General features: G+C 41.2%; 1 protein-coding gene across 10 annotated transcripts in view; it reads left to right on the top strand.

Moving 5' to 3' along the window:
• Positions 1-20,563, top strand: part of LOC132820420 (synaptotagmin-like protein 2) — a 114,967-nt gene that overhangs the window by 72,707 nt on the left and 21,697 nt on the right. For 5 of the 10 annotated variants that reach the window (XM_060832531.1, XM_060832530.1, XM_060832529.1 and 2 more), the window contains 5 exons: positions 894-1,160; positions 5,398-5,643; positions 6,372-8,042; positions 9,406-9,501; positions 14,308-14,355. In XM_060832531.1, the coding sequence (XP_060688514.1) occupies positions 894-1,160; positions 5,398-5,643; positions 6,372-8,042; positions 9,406-9,501; positions 14,308-14,355 (2,328 nt within the window). The remainder of the gene's footprint in view (positions 1-893; positions 1,161-5,397; positions 5,644-6,371; positions 8,043-9,405; positions 9,502-14,307; positions 14,356-20,563) is intronic. The other 5 variants (XM_060832533.1, XM_060832536.1, XM_060832535.1 and 2 more) reach the window with 3 other exon arrangements.

The following is a 20,563-nucleotide window of genomic DNA, read 5'->3' on the forward strand; positions in this document are numbered from 1 at the left end:
CCTTAGCTGCTGTCTGGACAATTAGGGATGGGTATCAAATACTGGCTGAGCCAATAACACCCACATCAATGCCTTCCCCTCCATTATAAGGTCAGAAATCAGGATGTTTGCTGGTGATTGCACAATGTTCGCTTTTAAAAAGCCTGTTCTCTGGCTGGCTCCAGTATTGTTGCATACCCCCTCTTCTCTGCCGTATTAGCTTCTTGATTTATATTCTTATCTTACACTGTACCTATTGTTAGGGGGCCAAATGCTATGCCCACCTAGTGACTTTCCCTTGTAGTTGTTTATCTCCACACAAATCAATTTGGTATTGTTATCTTCCAGGTCAAGACCATTTCTTTCTACGGTACTGAACTCATTCATTATTAACAAAGCTACTTGCTTCTCTTTCCTTTCTTCCTCTCCTTCTGAAATGTCAGCTATCCTCCAGTATTCAATGGCCAGCCTATATTACTTTGCTACTACTTCTCTGTAATGAGTCTGATAAAATAAACCGTACGAATAGAGGTTCTACATATTCCCAAAGGAGCTGAATTCTGATCTGACATTCCTATATTGAAAATGGATCAAATATGATCCTAATGTCTATCTAATCTTGCAGTGGTGTGGTTATATTATGAAGCAGATACTAGTTGAATTGCAGAAACATCTCTACTAGTTGGATTGAGCAAAAACACACTACACCCCAGAGAATTGTGGCACCAATATGACTGAAAGTATTTAAAACAGCGATATATAGATTTCTGAAGTATCACTGAGTTGGTGACTATGCTACATTGATATGAAAGAGGAGTTGAGGCTGGGAAAGTTCAGCCATGATTGTTATTGGATAGAGGGACAGGCGTGAGGAACTAAATGGCCCACTCTATCTCCTATCTCTTATGTTTCAGACATGGTCTCTTTAACAGGTCCACAAAGGGTTCCTGCAGGTTTTAGTGCCAACTCTCCTGTTTGTGAACAAGCTGAAGGTACGATGAAACAAGGTAATGATGCAGACAGCTCCTCTGATACGAAGCAAACCAACCAGACATCTGACATCAGAAGCCAAAGAACTGCTTCACCTAAGGGTAGTACTACTCCAAGACAGCAGAGTCATTTAGAATTTACAGGGGAAGCATGGAATGCTGCAAAAGAGTCTGAACACAATAATGTGAATGGTGAGTGTGATTCTGAAATGAGCCAGTATGTACATATGAGCACAGAACATAAGAAATAGGAGCAGGAGTGTGCCATTCAGCTCCTCTTGCCTGCTCCACCATTCAATACAAACATGGCTAATCTCATCTCGGTTTCAACTCCACTTTCTTGCTGCTCCTCATAACCCTTCAAACCATTACTAATTAAAAATCCGTCTATCTCCTGTTTAAATTTATTCAATGTCCCAGCAACCACCGTACTCTGGGCTAGTGAATTTCACAGACCTTTTGACCTTTTGAATGGAGTTATTTCTCCTTATCTCTGTTTTAAATCTGCTACCCCTATCTTAAAAGTATGATCTTTCGATGTAGATTCAAAACATCCTCTCTAGACTACATTGTTAATTCCCTTGAGCATCAATGTAATGATTCAAGAAATCATAGAATCCCTACAGTGTGGAAACTTTGACCATTTGGCCTAATAAGTCCACACTGAAACTCTGAAGAGTATCCTACCCAGACCCATTCCCCTATCCTATTACTCTACCTTGACTAATGCACCTAACCTACACATCCCTGAATACTATGGGCAGTTTAGCATGGCCAATTAACCTAACCTGCACATCTTTGGACTGTGGGAGAAAACTGGAGTACCCAGAGAAAACCCACACAAAAAATAATATACTTGAGAAATCTAACTCTACCATTTGGGAAAATATACCTTATGCCATAATTCATCATTGATTCCAAACTGAAAAGTTTCTTGCTGGTAGAAAACTTTTATGTGAACAACAAAATAAAAACAATCAATACAAGGAAATAGACTTTAAGAAGCATTTTCAGAATGGTTAGATGAAATATTAGGAGAAAGTGAGGTCTGCAGATGCTAGAGATAAGAGTCATAATGTGTGGTGCTGGAAAAGCACAGCTGGTCAGGCAGCACCCAAGGAGCAGGAGAATTGACGTTTCGAGCCTAAGCTCCTCATCAGGAATGTGAGGGGGAGAGGGGGTTCTCAAGGGGGCTGAGAGATAAATGGGAGGGGGTGAGACTAGGGGAAAAGTAGCTAGGAATGCATTTGGTGGAAGAAGTTTGGGGGTGATGGTGATAGATCAGAGTGGAGGGTGGAGTGGATAGGTGGGAAGGAAGATAGATAGGACAGTTCAAGAAGGCAGTGCCAAGTTGGAGGATTGGACCTGGGATAAGGTGGGGGGAGGGGAGATGAGGAAACTGGAGAAATTGACATTGATTCTGTGTGGTTGAAGGATCTCAAGGCGGAAAATGAAGCGTTCTTTTCCAGGTGCCGGATGGCTAGAGTTTAGCGGTGGAGGAGTCCCAAGACTTCAACAGGAGGGGGAGTTGAAGTGATTGGCCACAGGGCGATGGGGTTGTATGGTGTGTGTGTCCCAGAGATGTTCTCTAAAACGTCCCACAAGTTGGTGTCCTGTCTCTCCAATGTAGAGGAGACCACATCGAGAGCAACGGACACAATAGATGAGGTGTTTAGCGATGCAGGAAAATCTTTGCCGGATGTGGAAGAATCCTTTGGGGTACTTGGATGGAGGTGAGAGGGGAGGGTGGAAGCAGATTTTACACCTCTTGAGATGGCAAGGGAAGGTGCCGGCAGTGCAGGGTGGGTTTTTGGGAGGCGTGTACCTAACTAGGGAGTCGTGGAGGGAATGGTTTCTCTGGAGGCAGAGACAATGCGTTCGATGGCTTCTGCAGGGGCAGAAGTGACATTCCATGTGATGTTCGCAATGTCTTTGGCAGTGGCTGCATGTTCGTCAGCGGTGTTCAGGTGAGTGAGGTCACTGGAGGTAGAAGTGGCTGAGGCAAAGGCAATAATGTCAAGTCCTAGCCACCCGAGGCAGGAGGAAAAACACCTCATCTTCTGCCTTGGGATCCTCCAACCACATGGAATCAGTATTGATTTCACCAGTTTCCTCATCTCCCTTCCCCCATCTTATTCCAGATCCAATCCTCCAATTCTGCACCATCCTTTTGAACAGTCCTACTTATCCATATTCCTTTCCAACTATCTGCTCCACCCTCCACTCCAAGTATCACCGACACCTCCCACCTTCATCCACCAATGGCATTCCAAGCTACCTTCTGCTCAGCCTGAACCTCTCCATTTATCTGTAGGTCCCTTGCCCCCCCCCCCCCCCCCCCCCCCCCCCCACACACACACACACACACACACACATTCCTGATGAAGAGCTTATGCTTGAAAAGTCGACTCTCCTGCTCCTCAGATACTGCCTGACCAGGTGTGCTGTTCCAGTACCGCACATTTAGATGAAATATTAACATGGCTTAAATTCACCTGACACTTAATGTCACATGGTACTTCACATTTGAAAATGGGCATGACACTAATCAAGGCACAAATGAGAAGGTCGACCAAAGGCTTGGCCAAAGTGGATTTTATGGGGTAGAAAGGTGGCAGAGGCATTAGAAAATGAAATTCCAGAGTGGGAATTCAGAAGCTGAACATAGCCTTCTGTGATGCTTTCAGGCAGTAGAGGTATAGAGTCATACAGACATACAGCATGGGAACAGACCCTTTGGTCCAACCTGTCCATGCTGAACAGATATCCCAACCCAATCTAGTCTCACCTGCCAGTACCCGGCCCATATCCCTCCAAACACTTCCTATTCATATAACCATCCAAATATCTTTTAAATGTTGCAATTGTACCAGCCTCCACGACTTCTTCTGGCAGCTCATTCCATACATGTACCACCCTCTGCATTAAAATGTTGCTCCTTAGGTCCCTTTTATATCTTTTCCCTCTCACCCTAACCCCATGCTCTCTAGTTCTGGATTCCCCGACCCCAGGGAAAGACTTTGCCTATTTACCCTATCCATGCCCCTCATAATTTTGTAAACCTCTATAAAGTCACCCTTCAGCCTCCGATGCTCCAGAAAACAGCCCTGGCCTGTTCAGCCTCTCCCTATAGGTCAAATCCTCCAACCCTGGCAACATCCTTATAAATCTTTTCGGAACCCTTTCAAGTTTCACAACATCTTTCCGATAGGAAGGAGACCAGAATTGCACACAACACTTCAACAGTGGCCTAACCAATGTCCTGTACAGCCGTAACATGACCTCCCAACTCCTGTACTCAATACTCTGACCAATAAAGGAAAGCCTACCAAATACCTTCTTCACTATTCTATCTACCTGTGACTCCACTTTCAAGGAGCTAGGAACCTGCATTCCAAGGTCTCTTTGTTCAGCAACACTCCCTAGGACCTTACCATTAAGTGTATAAGTCCTGCTAAGGTTTGCTTTCCCAAAATGCAGCACCTCGCATTTACCTGAATTAAACTCCATCTGCCACTTCTCAGCCCATTGGCCCAACTGACCAAGATCCTGTTGTAATCTGAGGTAAGTCTCTTCACTGTCCACAACATCTCCAATTTTGGTGTCATCTGCAAACTTACTAACTGTACCTCTTATGCTCGCATCCAAATCATTTATGTAAATGACAGAAAGTAGAGGACCCAGCATTGATCCTTGTGGCACTCCACTGGTCACAGGACTCCAGTCTAAAAAACAACCCTTCACCGCCACCCTCTGTCTTCTACCTTTGAACCAATTCTGTATCCAAATGGCTAGTTCTCCCTGTATTCCATGAGATCTAACCTTGCTAATCAATCTCCCATGGGGAACCTTGTCAAACGCCTTACTGAAGTCCATATAGATCACATCTACCGCTCTGCCCTCATCAATCCTCTTTGTTACTTCTTCAAAAAACTCAATCAAGTTTGTGAGACATGATTTCCCATACACAAAGCCATGTTGACTATCCCTAATCAATCCTTGCCTTTCCAAATACATGTATATCCTGTCCCTCAGGATTCCCTCCAACAACTTGCCCAACACTGAAGTCAGGCTCACTGGTCTATAGTTCCCTGGCTTGTCTTTACCACCCTTCTTAAACAGTGACACCATGTTTGCCAACCTCCAGTTTTCTGGCACCTCACCTGTGACTATCAATAATACAAATATCTCAGCAAGAGGCCCAGCAATCACTTCTCTAGTTAGCCAAATAGTTGCTAGCGTTGAAAAATCATTTTGAACTTGGTTCAGTTCATAAATAGCTAGATTCAGCACTTTCAACATTTTAAATCAGACAATTTGTGTATACTTCAGTACAGAAAGTGAAATTACAACTAATGTATTGTACATTATGTGACCTGAGAAGTTTATGATAGAAAACAGTTGCCTGTATCATTTTGTTTTATTTCAGGTCAAGGATTAACCACAATCTCTACAATAGCATCACCAGTGAGTGAAAAGCCCCTGGATTTGCCAAAATCCAGGAAGAGCCTGGCCAGTCACTGTAAAGGGGCATCCACTTACCAGGTTCCAGAGACAAGTGACGAAGAGAAAATGCATATTTCCAACATTAGCCAGTTTCCAAAATGGGACAGCACATCCAGAGAAAGTGAAACTCAGATAACCAAGAAGCCAGAAAGCTTTGCCTCTGAGTCAGGTGATTTATAATTCCTACAAATATTATTTTAGTAAACCTTTCCTTCCTAGATTAATTTAGGATATCTAGTTGGCATGGAGGAGTTGGACCAAAGGGTCTGTTTCCGAGCAGGACATCTCTATGACTCGATGACTGTGACCATATCAAATGAAGGAAAGAAGTTCAGACACTTATTGACTCCTGAGAAATATCTGACAACTATTCTTTTCTTAAAATAAACATGTTAACATATTTTTCAGCATTGCATTATATCAGTTACATATGAAAACTTGATGACTAAGATGTGATACTCTTCCTTCCTTTTCAATGATGCCTTTTGAAGATAGCCTAATGCTTCTGGTTCACAAAAAAAAATCATTGCCTTGGTGTCATTTAAAACTTGTCACAAATGCTGAAAGAGAGTTGCTAACTACACACTTATCTGACTTTATCTCACATATTTGTTTGAATGATGCAGCTTGATTCTGTCTTTAAGTGAACTGCATTGAGGTAGCTAAATAATCCTTGAAACTTGTTATTGATTTTGCGCAGAGAAATGATTTCTGAGAGTACATTAGTTTTAAATTGTGTATCGTGATTGATCTAAAGAGTCAGTACCAATTCACTGCTGGACAAATATTTCATTTTTATCATGGGAGGTTTTAATGATTTAATATCTGCCGGTCACTTCAACTTAAACAACAGATGCAAAGTTAGTTATTAACTGAATGGTATTTTCTAAACTGTAGGTCCACAAGGACTACCATTCGCCAAACCTAATGAAGACCAACAAGCTTACAACACACTTGAGAAATTGAACCTCTCACCAACATCTCGAATTCCAAGACTAAAAATTGCTTTAGAAACAGCAGGGGAATCTCGAAAAGTACCTGCTGAGAATTTGAAGCCATTGAGTAGACAGTTGGCAGGTAAGAATGAGACTACTGAGGTGACTGACCAAGCAAAGGCTGCCTTTCATCCTACTTCCAGAATAGCTAAATATCAGTCATCCTCTTCTGATGATGAGAGAGAGAAAGACCATAAACAAGGTGCTGCGTTCACCATAAATGCCTTAGGTAATAAGCACCTTGACGGTGAAGCTCTCACTGACCCCAACCATTTCAAAAGCCTGAAGCACTTTTGGGAAAGAGGAATTGAATCCAATAAAGCAAACAATGAGCTTCCAAGCAATGTTTCTAAACGTCCATTTAGAAGACTCCAATCACCAGACTACAAAAGCTGCCCCACTGAAGTAAAGCAATCCACAGTGCCTGAGTCCAAGTCTAATTTGGCAACCAGGGAAATTCCTTCTACAAATAGCTATCCTAACTCAGAACTTCAAGGGAACCAATCAATACGTCATTCCTCTGAGGAAGGAGAAATTGATCAGTTAACTAGGACTAGCAAGTTACCACCTGTTCCTGCTCCAAGAGTCAGAGCAGCTGTCAAAATTGGAAAGCCCGATGCATTGATGACCAAGTGGGACCAATATGCAGAAGCAACTCCTTCTATGGTTGATGAAGTATCTAAAATTAATATTCAGCAATCTCATAGTGATGATGATCAACCAAAAGACTCCATTGCACTGAAATCCATTGAATATGGCAGACCCATAACATTGATACATTCCAAAAGCTTGAGTTTGGATGAATCTTTGTCAGTCATGAAAAGCAGTCAAACTCCTCCTGATTGCATCGCGGAGGAATCTATAAAAAAGGAGATTCTTCCACCTAAGGAGATTGAAAGAAAGGAGATGTACAAAAAGATAAAGAAAATGGCAAGTGAATCCATTGCAGATAACCCACCATCAACACAGGAGCTCACAGTGGTTAAGGTTGATGATAAAGTCTGTAACGAAAGTCCAGTATTACTTTACAATGATCATAAATCAGAGGTGAGGACACCAGTAGACAATTACATAATAAGACTTAATGGAGAATTTCAACTTTGTCCAAAGGGAAGGGATGAGGAAATCACACTATGCTCTTCCCAGTCTGATATTCCTACTTTGGAACAGGATGTAGATCCAGAAAAAAATGATTGCACCAACATTTCATTGAAGAGCCAAGCAGAAGCCCTGGTGGAAAAGTCATCTGAAGATGATCCTGCTGAACCTCAAACCATCCTGCAATACAATAAACACTTACTGTCAAGGAGTTTAAGCGAAGAATCACGCACAAAGGCACCTTCAGGAGATGCTAATGCGGGAACATCATCTACAGATGAACTCCATCATTCAGTTAATCTGAACTCTGTAACTGTGAGAAAACCTTTAACTGTTGTCAGTACAGAAGGTCGTGAAGCTGACCTTCCGGCTCGTGTATTAACCAGTAATTCCAGTGTGCAGGAGGAGGAGGCATCAAACGTTCTCCTTCATATGGCTGATTCGGAAAATGATGATTTTCACAGGATGGAGTCAGGTTTGAGTTTTCATATTCTGTAATTTACCTTTTTAGATTATTGAATGTAAAAACTCCTGAAATTTAACTCTTACTAATTCATTCCATTTGCTGCCAGGGCTAACAATATTGTGCTGTCTCCTTCTATTAATGTTTGACTCCACTTGCACCCCTCAATTTCAGGCGACCTAAGTTTGCATACTTGTTTCTATATTGTACAATGATCCCAATCACCTCCTGAAATTCCATGATATATTAAAGAAATTCAGTTATAAATTCAATAGTTAACTGAAACTTCTCAAGTTTCTTGAGAAGTTTCAGGTTGAACAACTTCAATGAGTCGAAGTATAAAAATTGGGAGTAGAGTTTAAGAAGGATATTCTACTTTAGAGAAAAGATCTCAAGGTCCTTTACTTGAAGTTTAAGATCCTGTGAGGAATTGATAGTTCCCAACTACAACTGGTTCATCATGCTAGGTATTCAAGTAGCAGCGGAAGTGAGTTATAAAAATTGAAAAGTTAGGACTTTACAGGTAACTTGAACTTTTATATACAGAGACCAATAATTCTGGAATATTAATGTGGAAAATCATTAAATTAAGAAATATGAATATGTTCAACAAACAACAGAAAGGGTGAAGTGATTGACAATATTGTTAAAAGGGGAATAAATCAAGTTCATTACATCAGCAGGGGAGATTGTAATGCTCTGGAACATATGTTCGAATCCCATGCCACAGCTGCGAGAGATTAAATTTTTTTTTGTAAAATGTTAACTAAATGGTAACTTTAAAACTGCCATGTTTTAAAATCACTAATGTCTTTTTGGGAATGAAATGTACCATTCTGGTCAGGCGCCCTTGTGACTCCTGACCCACAGCAATGTGATTGTCTCTTCGTTGCTGTCTGAAATGGCCTGACAAGCCACTCAGTTTGAGGGCAATTGGGAATGGGCAACAAATGCTGGCCTTTCCTGCCTTGAAAGAATAAAGAAAAAAAGAGTCAAATTTGTTGGACCAAGTGCCTGTTTCGAAAATTGAAATTTCTGTTCACATTATGACACCAAGACTATGATGTTCAAATGTTTAGAACAAGAAGTACTATGTAACTAGAATTGTGGCAAGAAACTGCAGTCAGCAATGAAAAAAAACAAGTTAATTTTAACATATTGCTTATTCTTATTTCATGCTCCTACTGAGAGGACCTTTCAGCCCCTACCTCACAGAATTCTACGACTGCTTCAAATTTTCTTTCCCTAAAGGAGCTTCCTTAGTTCAAAGATAGAAGATCCATGTCCCAGCTATTTGGATATATTTTGCTGTGATTAATGCTGTTTAATGATGCAACTAGTACTGTCTGAAAAGTTTCTTGTAATTTTAATTTAGGTACCGCTTATGGATTGTCCCCGGTAATGAAGGCTTTAGCCAGAGCTAAGAGGAATAATGCTAAGAGTATGGACAATTTAAACTCTACTGTAGACCGTAAGTATGACATTCCCTGTAAACTTAACAATTCATGTTGGGTATTTTGAAATTTCAACAGAGTGACAAATGTTTTAAAAAGAGGTAAAGTTGTTCATTCCTGCCACTGAAACATTTTGCATTTATGTATCAGCTTCAGATGCACAGGATGTCCCAAAGTTTTTATAGGCAATGAATTGATTTATGCATGTCACTGTTATGGAGACTAATGCTCAGTAAATTTGCCAACTAAGGTCTGATAAGCAACAATGTGTGTGGGCGGCACGGTGGCACAGTGGTTAGCACTGCTGCCTCACAGCACCTGAGACCCGGGTTCATTTCCCGACTCAGGTGACTGACTGTGTGGAGTTTGCACGTTCTCCCCGTGTCTGCGTGGGTTTCCTCCGGGTGCTCCGGTTTCCTCCCACAGTCCAAAGATGTGCGGCTCAGGTGAATTGGCCATGCTAAATTGCCCGTAGTGTTAGGTAAGGGGTAAATGTAGGGGTATGGGTGGGTTTCGCTTCTGCGGGTCGGTGTGGACTTGTTGGGCCGAAGGGCCTGTTTCCACACTGTAAGTCTAATCTAAAACAATGAAATGGAAGAGCAGCTAATCTTTTTTTTTATGTCAGTTTACATAGCAGTGTTCCCAGTAGTAAGTGGATTCAAGTGTTGTGTATCAATTAGGAACTAACCCCTGTTCGTTTGTGTACTTCTTCAGCAGTCCCTCAGGATTGAGGATAAAGTTTTTTTCCCTCAGTTTCAATGGGTTTTGAGATACCTGATAAGGCCAACAAGCTGTCTGCAGGCTTCACCACCTGCAGGTGGGTGTTTCTTGCATGATCAAATTCTTCCGTTATTTGGAGGCTTATGTGCTCCATCTGATGCCTCATCTTCATCTCTATACATTCCCAATACCTTCTGGTTGAAGCCTTCCTGAATTAACGTTTTCTATTTTGGTGGATTATGAACCCAGGGCTCTCATTAATTGGTGGAAATGGTGATTTCTTCATGGATGGTTTGAGGACATTTTAAAACATTTTCATTATCCTCCTCTTCTCTTGCTACAATAGTGCTCCAAATAAAACACTTGTCTTGTAGTCTGGTGTCAAGCATTTCAGACAACTTATGGAGCTGTTTTTGAGTGATTAGTACCTCAAAGTGAGGCATGTCAGCTTAGAAAAGGAAGCTGTTTGTGAACCATCTTTCTTGCCACCAACTTCAGAAGATCTTGTGAAGACATCAATGGTGTGAACTCTCCAGTGCCTTCAGGCTCCTGCTGTAGGATGTTTTAGATTAGATTTACAGTGTGGAAACAGGCCCTTCGGCCCAACAAGTCCACACCGACCCGCCGAAGCGAAACCCACCCATACCCCTACATTTACCCCTTACCTAACACTACGGGCAATTTAGCATGGCCAATTCACCTGAGCCGCACATCTTTGGACTGTGGGAGGAAACCGGAGCACCCGGAGGAAACCCACGCTGACACGGGGAGAACGTGCAAACTCCACACAGTCAGTCGCCTGAGTCGGGAATTGAACCCGGGTCTTCAAGCGCTGTGAGGCAGCAGTGTTCATGTGTCTGAAGCACATAGGAGCACAGGGATCAGTGTTGCCTAGTAAACTGCGACCTTAGAATCAAGTTTGAGATCCTCCTCCTTAAATTCAGCTTACTTTCATCAGCCAAAGGCTGAATTAGTTCATTTGAGGCGATGATTGTACATACAGTGCTTATAATTATGTCTATGATGTGCATATAATTATCCATGTTGAGCAGTCTGAGCCAGGGATTGTCGTAGTTGAAGGTGCATGGCATGCAATTGTTAGTAAGAGCTTTCAAGTAAACTAATACTACCATGTCCAATATTCTATCCTTCACCAAGCCACATCATTGAAATTATCAGGCAGCACAAAGTTTGTATGCTGTCAGCATTGCAGTAAATATACATGAATTCATCAGCATTACATAGAACATAGAAAAATACAGCGCAGTACAGGCCCTTCGGCCCTCAATGTTGCGCCGACCGAAGCCTACCTAACCTACACTAGCCCAATAACCTCCATATGCTTATCCAATGCCCGCTTAAATGACCATAAAGAGGGAGAGTCCACCACTGCTACTGGCAGGGCATTCCCTGAACTCACAACCCGCTGAGTAAAGAATCTACCCCTAACGTCTGTCCTATACCTACCACCCCTTAATTTAAAGCTGTGTCCCCTAGTAACAGCTGACTCCATTAGCGGAAAAAGGTTTTCACTGTCAACCCTATCTAAACCCCTAATCATCTTGTACACCTCTATCAAATCTCCCCTAAACCTTCTTTTCTCCAATGAGAACAGCCCCAAGTGCCCCAGCCTTTCCTCATACGATCTTCCTACCATGCCAGGCAACATCCTGGTAAACCTCCTCTGCACTCGTTCCAATGCCTTCACATCCTTCCTATAGTATGGCGACCAAAACTGCACACAATACTCCAGATGAGGCCGCACCAGAGTCTTATACAACTGCAACATGACCTCAGGACTCCGGAACTCAATTCCTCTACCAATAAAGCCCAGTACACCATATGCCTTCTTCACAGCACTATTTACCTGGGTGGCAACTTTCAGAGATCTGTGTACATGGACACCAAGATCCCTCTGCTCATCCACACTACCAAGTAGCCTACCATTAGCCCAGTAATCCATCTTCTTGTTACTACTACCAAAGTGAATGACTTCACACTTAGCTACATTGAACTCCTTTCTGCCCAGCTCTGCAACTTATCTATATCCAGCTGTGACCTGTCACATCCTTCTTTGCTGTCCACAGCTCCACCAACTTTCGTGTCATCCACAATTACATTCCCTTCATCTCCACATTTTCCAACTTCATCCAAACTTTCCTTGTATCTTTCTGAGCTATTTTTCCCTGATTTGCAGAGTGTTACTAGCATTTCTTTTATTGTTTCAGAGTTTTAGCATCCACAGTATTTTGCTTATCTTCCTAGTTTGCTCATCTTCTTAGGTGTTTCTGCAGGATCAAGTATAGCTTCCTTCCACTTCAGTGGGTGCTGAGGTAACTAAATTGTCTGGATCTGTCAACCATGCCACCGCAGGGCCAGTGGTGTTTGCTGAAGTGGATGGGCACGATGCTCAGGATTTAATACACTATTGCTGTTTGTGTTTGACCTGCATCTGGCCCTGTCAGAGATATTCCAAATAGTTGACATCTTTGGAAGCTTCATCTCCATTTCAAGCAGTCTTGGGTTGGAGATTCCCATGAGCCAATGAGGATATTTCATTTTTCTGGGAGGCTTTAAGATTGTCTACGATTTGCTACCTCAGCCCTCCTGGTAACCGCTGTGATGAAGCTCGGAGTAGACTGGGAGCTTGTTTTGGAAGATGTGTGAAGGGGGATGCAGATGTGTGGCTTGACCAATACATCTGCCTTAATATTAGGGATATTGGCTTGAGAGAGGACATGGATATTGCAGCACTTTTACTGTCAGTGTATTTGCAGGATTTTGCTGCAGCATTGTTGGTGGCATTTCTCAAGGGATTTGAAATGTCTGCTGTCCATGTCTCCAATATATACAGCAGGGCAGGTATCACTGCTCCCTTGTAGACCATGAGCTTGGCATTGGGTTTGTCATCAAACACTCAGTTTCTTAGATAGTCAATGATCATTCTGGTACGCTGGAGATGATGTTGAATTTCATTGTTGATATCTGTCCTCACTGAGAGGAGGTACCTAAGGCATGGGAATTAATTCTCATTTTCAATGGCTGGGATGGTTGGGAGACAGTGTTATGCAGTAAGACCAGGCTGACAGAGGACCTTTGTCTTCCAGAAGTGTAGCCTAAGGCTCATTCCCTCAAATGACTCCACAAATGAATCCACATTAGTATGGAGCTTGGCCTCTGCATATGCCCACACACAAGCATCATCTGCATTCTCCAGCTCAAAGACAGTAATTGGGGTGGTCTTGGTATGGACTGGAGGTGACCTGATTTAACAGTTTTCTGTTTCTCCTGTAGATTAGTTCCACCCTACCAGGAAATCTCAGGGAGACAACATGGCTTGTTGGGCAAGGAAGATAGCGAAGAGCTCTGGTGCAAGGAACCAGCTTTGCTAAATACCCGTTTGCACATGTTTATGTTCAGTGGGTGATCCATTGGTGACAGTCATTCATGGCTTGCAGGTTGTTGTGTAGCAGGTAGAGAACGGTGGTAAATTTGTCTTGTTGTCTAGAGGGCATCTTGGACATCAAGGAATACTCCTGTGTAGCAACCATGATTGATTATTTCTTTCTTGAAGGTGACCATATTTATAACATATCAGAGATCCCCTAGCATGCTGTGGAATCTGATCAAGGACATTAATGTCAAAGACTGAGTCTTAGTTGAGGAGATCCTGGAAGTGTTCCTTCTAAGGAGCATTCGCTAAGTTTTAATGCTTTATGGGTGCCTCTCTGTCTGAACTCTCAGTGGGGTAGCTCCTTGGATGCTTGGACCATAGATTGACTTGACTGTGCTGAAGAATCCACACAAGACTTGCTTGGAGGTACATGTATTTCCTATGCTCTTTCTACCATATGTTCGTCAGGGCATGCATTATTTTGTTGGACTTTGGCTTTTATTTTTCAGTGAATGAGTATTTCCAACATTTTCATTTTATTATTTCAGATATTTAGTATTTGCAGTATTTTGCTTTATCTCCCTAATCTGCTCACTTGGCCCTTCATAAGCAGATGGGGGCAAGAGTCTATTGGCTAGTGTTAATCCAGTTTGTGAATGTGCTCATTCTTTTTATAACAACAAGAACTCAGTTTTGCTTTCTGTTACAGGAGAAACCATCACTACTTCAGTGAATGAGAATGATGTAAAAAGAGATGGTGAGGGATTAATCCTAAAAAATTTACACTTGTAGCAATGTTCTGTTTTCAAAACTTTACCCAAATTTTGGCTAAATTAGTAAAATTGTATAATTTCCGAATATTTTGGATTCAGTTATTCTTTGTGTGCGGAAGTGATGTGGCATGTACATAACATATCCTTCCTTTTTATGACATCATCCAAAGAAATGCAGCATAAATAAAACTTAGAAATATTTAGAATGAGATTTTTAGGATGGCTTTCCACTTAAGAAAATGTTAGGTGGGCCAATCTAGGATTTGCATGTCCACTGTAAAACCATTGTGAAGATGGGTGAGTGGGAGCCTGGTGGGAAGCCCATCTGAGGAATTTTATGAAATGTCCCCCACCTACAAATCCATCAGCAAGTACATGTAAACATTTGCACTTAATTTCCAAAATAAATCAAGCTCAAATCAATTAATTTGACTTTTTCCTTCTCCAACATCCAAAACCAGTTGTTTTTTTTAGCTTAAGTTCATGAATCAGCAATCTTATCAACTATTCTATGTCTCATTTGTTTTTTATGACAGCATCAAGAAATGTTCTAGAGCTTAGAGGCTTTGTAAAGTCAGTGAAATGATAGGATCTCTCTTGAAATACTTTATCATGTGTTTGTTTATATTTTGCTCACAATGGATAACAGTGAAGAAGTAAGTATTAATGTCACAAGTTATTACAGCAGTGATAGATTCAAAATTACCAAACAATGAGATGAATGAAAATGTGTGTGTGCATTGGCTGGAAAGGTTTTAAATTAAGTGGTTTCAAGTTGGTCCCAATTCACTTCATCATGGATAAGGACCAGAGTAAAAACTGACTCTTGTTTAACACAGTGCTGATCTAAAGTTGAGATCTTTTCTCGATTTTAAAATGCGCCTAATTTAGGAATGGCTACTGTTAGTCAGATGACTAGTTTCACTCCCTCGGCTGAAGGAACAAAGTCGTAATGAAAAGTTGATTTCAATCTTGTGTATTTCCAAATTTTTGATGATGACCTTGACCCCATCACTACCTTTGTTCCTGATGACAGTATAAGGAAATTAATGCAGCTTTCAATCATATTTCTCTCATGTGAATAACACCTTTAATATGTGGATCACCTAAACTAAATTGATTTATTTTATGATGCTGTCATGGAATGAAAGCACTGTTGGCTAGACCAGCATTTGCCCTTGAGAAGGTGGTGGTGAACCACACTCTTGAATAATGACATCCCATCTATTGTAGGTATATCTACAGTGCTGTTAAAAAGAGAGTTTGAGGTCTTCAAGTAAGTCATTTAATTGGAGCATTTTGTCATACAAGAAGCAAGGCCAATGTTTGACTATGTTAGTTATATTGCAGCCCTTGTTATGGTAGTTGAGAATGTTACCTCATTAGTAATGTAACAATTCCAATGTTCTTTACTGGCATTGTTGGTATGGATCGGTCATCTTGGTGACAAACAGCCAATCAAAGTATGGAAATCTTGGACACCCAACCAAGAAAATAAAAGCAACAAAATAAATCATTTTAAATTTTTTGATTAATTAAAATTATGATTTGCTTGAAGTGAAAGCAGAATCTCAAATACTCTTGGAAAAACTTTGTAAATTTTGGCTTAAAAACTTACTAATTAATCATTAATCCACATCCTTTCAAAGTCAGCTCTGTTGTTCAATGTTTTATTAAATTCATGATTTGGAGATGCTGGTGTTGGACTGGGGTGTAGAAAGTTAAAAATCACACAACACCAGGTTATAGTTCAACAGGTTTAATTGGAAGCGCACTAGCTTTCAGCGTGCCGCTCCTTCATCAGGTGATAGTGGAGGACACAACTCTAAGGCACAGAATTTATAGCAAAAGTTTACAGTGTGATGTAACTGAAATTATACATTGAAAAATACCTTGATTGTCTGTTGAGTCTTTCATCTGTTCGAATACCATGATAGTTTCATTTCTTTCATGTGTAAATCATAAAACCTTTTTTTAAAAAAAAGTTGCATTCTCAGGTTAGCTGTAACAATGGGTGTTAGCTAGACGATATGTTGGAGGTGTTAGCCCCCTCTGTTCTCTGTCTATGCCATAATGTTTAGATTGATTCTAATCTAAAAAGTGAGATAACAGAGTTTTACATGAATTCATGCAGTTTTTGAGCAAAGTACAATGTAACTCTGCAAGTACAAATTCACCCCAGAGACTTAGACCACTCTACACTCATGCACCCACACATATACCGTCTCTCACAGACACTCACAACCCCCCACCCCAGACACGCACACACACACCCACAATCACACATGCATCCCCTCACAGACTTAAGACACTCTACACTCACTACACACACACATATACACTCTCTTTCACACTCCCAAACCAGACAGACAGACACACAAAGACCCACATGCACACATATATTTTGTGGGGTGAATTTGTACTTGCAGAGTTACATTGTACTTTGCTCAAAAATTGCATGAATTCATGTAAAACTCTGTTATCTCACTTTTTAGATTAGAATCAATCTAAACGGCATGGAATAGACAGGGAACACAGGAAGCCAACACCTCCAACATATTGTCTAGCTAACACCCATTGTTACGGCTAACCTGAAAATGCAGCTATTTTAAAAAAAGGTTTTGTGATTTACACATGAAAGAAGTGAAACTATCATGGTATTTGAACAGACAATCAAGGTATTTTTCAATGTATAATTTCAGTTACATCACACTGTAAACTTTTGCTATAAATTCTGTGCCTTAGAGTTGTGTCCTCCACTATCACCTGATGAAGGAGTGGCACACTTGAAAGCTAGTGGGCTTCCAATTAAACCTGTTGGACTATAACCTGGTGTTGTGTGATTTTTAACTTTATTAGATTCATACTGGATTGAACAAGTAGTCACATTTAAGGTGATTCTAAAGCAATGTGTGAACAGGAAAGTTGAAATTCTCATGGATCTCAGTGATTGTGGATTGTGGGATAGTTCAAAGTGAGTCACAAGATGCAACTTAAGAATTTATACCCTGATCCGTTCATGCCTTACACCCAGAGATTGTGGTCAATTTCAGAGGAGCCATGACACTGAGCGCTAACCATCATCCCCAACAAATCCAGCCATTGTGTCCTCCATAGGCATCCAATGATTATTTGTGACATAGTTGATTAAGATATTCCTTACTCTTCATCAATTTAGATTGAACAGATTCTCGCTAACATGACTCCTTTTAAAGTGCTTAATATTTTTGTTTTAGTTCATTGTTCCTTGTCCAGCAAAGTACAATGGAAAGTTTCTGAGTTCATTAATGGAAGAAAAATATACAAACAGTAGCAGAGGCTGGGATTTTCCTTCTTTTAGTTAATGAGATCAAAAGACATAGGAACAGAAATTGGGCCATTTGTCCCATTGAGTCTGCTCTGCCATTCAATCATGGCTGATACATTTCTCCATTTTTCTTCCCATAACCTTTGATTCTCTTGACAACCAAGAACCTATCTATCTCTGTCGTAAATATACTCAATGACCTGGCCTCCACAGCCTTCTGTGGCAATGAATTCCATAGATTCACCACTCTTTTGTTGAAGAGGTCCCTCCCAATCTCTGTTCTAAAGGGTCTTCCCTTTACTTTAAGGCTGTACCCTCGAGTACCACTCTGTCCAGGCCATTCAGAATTCTATAAGTTTCAATTATAAACCCCCTCATCCTTCTAACTTCCATCAGGTATAGACCCGGAGTCCTTAAACGCTCCTCATATATTAAGCCTTTCATTCCTGGCATCATTCTTATGAACCTACTATGGACCTGCTCCAGGGCCAGTACATCTTCCTGAAGTATGGGGTCCATTATTACTCACAATACTCCAAATGTGATCTGATCAGAGCTTTAAGAGCTTTATAAAGCCTCAGAAGGACATACCTGCATTTATGTTCTAGTTCTCTCAAAATATTGTATTTGCCTTCCTAACCACCAACTCAACCTGCAAGTTTACCTTAAGAGAATCCTGGACTGAGACTCCCAAGTCCCTTTGCACTTCAGACTTCTGAATTTTCTCCCCATTTAGAAAATGATCTTTGCCTCTATTGTTCCTACCAAACTACATGACCCCACATTTTCCCAAAATTGTATTCCATCTGCCATTTTGCCCACTCTCCTAAACTGTCTAAATCTTTCTGCAGCCTCCCTGCCTCCTCAATACTGTCTGTCCCTCCACATATATTTATATCTTCTGCAAACTTAGCCAGAATGCCCTCAGTTCCTTCATTTAATATATAAAATGAAATGTTGTGGTCCCAACACTGACCCTTGCACAACACCACCAGCAGCCACACTAAGAAGGACCCTTTTTATCACCACTTTCTGCTTTCTGCCAGACAGCCAAGCTTCTATCTATGCTAGTACTTGCCTCTAATACCTTGGGCCTTTATCCTACTCAGCAGCCTCCTGTAGGATACCTTGTCAAAGGCCTTCTCCATGTCCAGATAGATAACATCCATTGGGCTCTCCTTGGTCTAACCTGTTTATTACCTCCTCAAAGCATTCTAACAAATTTATCAAACAAGACCTTCCCTTGATAAAAACATGCTGACCTTGCCCTGCACTTCCAAATATTCAGAAATCTTGTCTTTCACAATGGATTCCATAATCTTACGAAGGACTGAGGTACGGCTAATCGGCCTGTAATTTCCTAAGCTTTGCTTCACCCCCTTTTTGAATGGGGGGTTACATTAGTGATTTTCCAGTCCTCTGGGACCCTCCCTGACTCCAATGATTGCTGAAAGATCAACACTAATGTCTACACTATCTAATCAGCTTTCTCCTTCAGAGCTCTGGGATGTAGTCATGTGATTTATCTACCTTCAGACCTTTCAGTTTGTGTAGCACCTTCTCCTTGGCGATGGCCACCATACTTACTATTGCCCCCTCTGACTCTCTTGAATTTTTGGGATATTACTCGTGTCTTCTACCGTGAAAACTGACACAAAGTACTTATTGAGTTCTTCAGTCGTTTCTTTGTTTCCCATTACTAGTTCTCCATCATCATTTTCCAGCAGCCCAATGTCTGCTTTTGCCTCTCTTTTGCCCTCTATATATCTAAAGAAACTCTTGCAATCTTCTTTTGTATTACTGGCTAGCTTACCCTCATATTTAATTTTCTCGCTCCTTACTTCTTTTCTCGTTATCCTGTGTTGGTCTTTGCAGGCTTCCCAATCCTCTGCCCATCACCATATTATATGCTTTCTCTTTTGCTTTGAGGCTGTCCCTGACTTCCCTTGCCAGCCATGGTTGCCTCATTCTTCTTGTACCATGCTTCTTTCTCCTTGGGATGAATCTCTGCTTTGTCTTCTGAATTACTCCCAGAAACTCCTGCCATTGCTGTTCCACTGTCTTTCCTGCTCTTCTCCCAGTCAATTCTACCCAGTTCCTCCCTCATACCTCTGTATTTGTCTTTATTCAGCTGTAATACTGGTACATGTGATTCCACCTTCTCCCTCTCAAATTGCAGAGTAAATTCAATCATATTATGGTCACTGTCTCCTAAGGGTTCCTTTACCTTAGGCTCCCTCATTTGCCCACCTGTCTGTCTTTTTGATTGGATACATATCATTGGATATTTAGCTCCCACTCCTGACCCTCTTGCAGCCATGTCTCCATGATGCCCACCACATCATACCTGCCAATTTCGATCTGCGCCACAAGATCATTTACTTTATTTCATGTATTATGTGCATTCAGATATAACACCTTCAGTCTTGTATTTGCTGTTGCTCGTCTAATTGTCATCCCTTTATCCAGTGTGCTTAAAGTTTGATTCTGAACCCTTTCCAAACACTCTGTCCTATTTTATATTTTAGAGATTTTAATAAATGCTCCTGAGTTCTCCTTTTTTTTCATTTCTTTGTCATATTTTTCCATGCCGTTGAACCTACCCCGACAAATGTTAACCTGCTGCTTTGTTTCCCATAGGCAATTATATTTCTTGGAGTTTTACCCTTCCACCCAATGCCTCCCCCCACTCCACTTCCTAGTTAAAGTCCTGTTGACCACCCTATTTACTCGTTTTTCGCTATTTACCCTTTTGGCTAGAACGCTGGCCTGGCTTGGTTCAGGCGGAGACCTTCCCTGCCGTACAATAGTAATGCCGGTGCCCCATGAAAAGGAACCCCTCTTTCCCACTCCACTCTTCTAGCTATATGTTTACTTCCCTTATT

This window comes from Hemiscyllium ocellatum, chromosome 11, assembly GCF_020745735.1.
Source record: "Hemiscyllium ocellatum isolate sHemOce1 chromosome 11, sHemOce1.pat.X.cur, whole genome shotgun sequence".
Taxonomy (NCBI): domain Eukaryota; kingdom Metazoa; phylum Chordata; class Chondrichthyes; order Orectolobiformes; family Hemiscylliidae; genus Hemiscyllium; species Hemiscyllium ocellatum.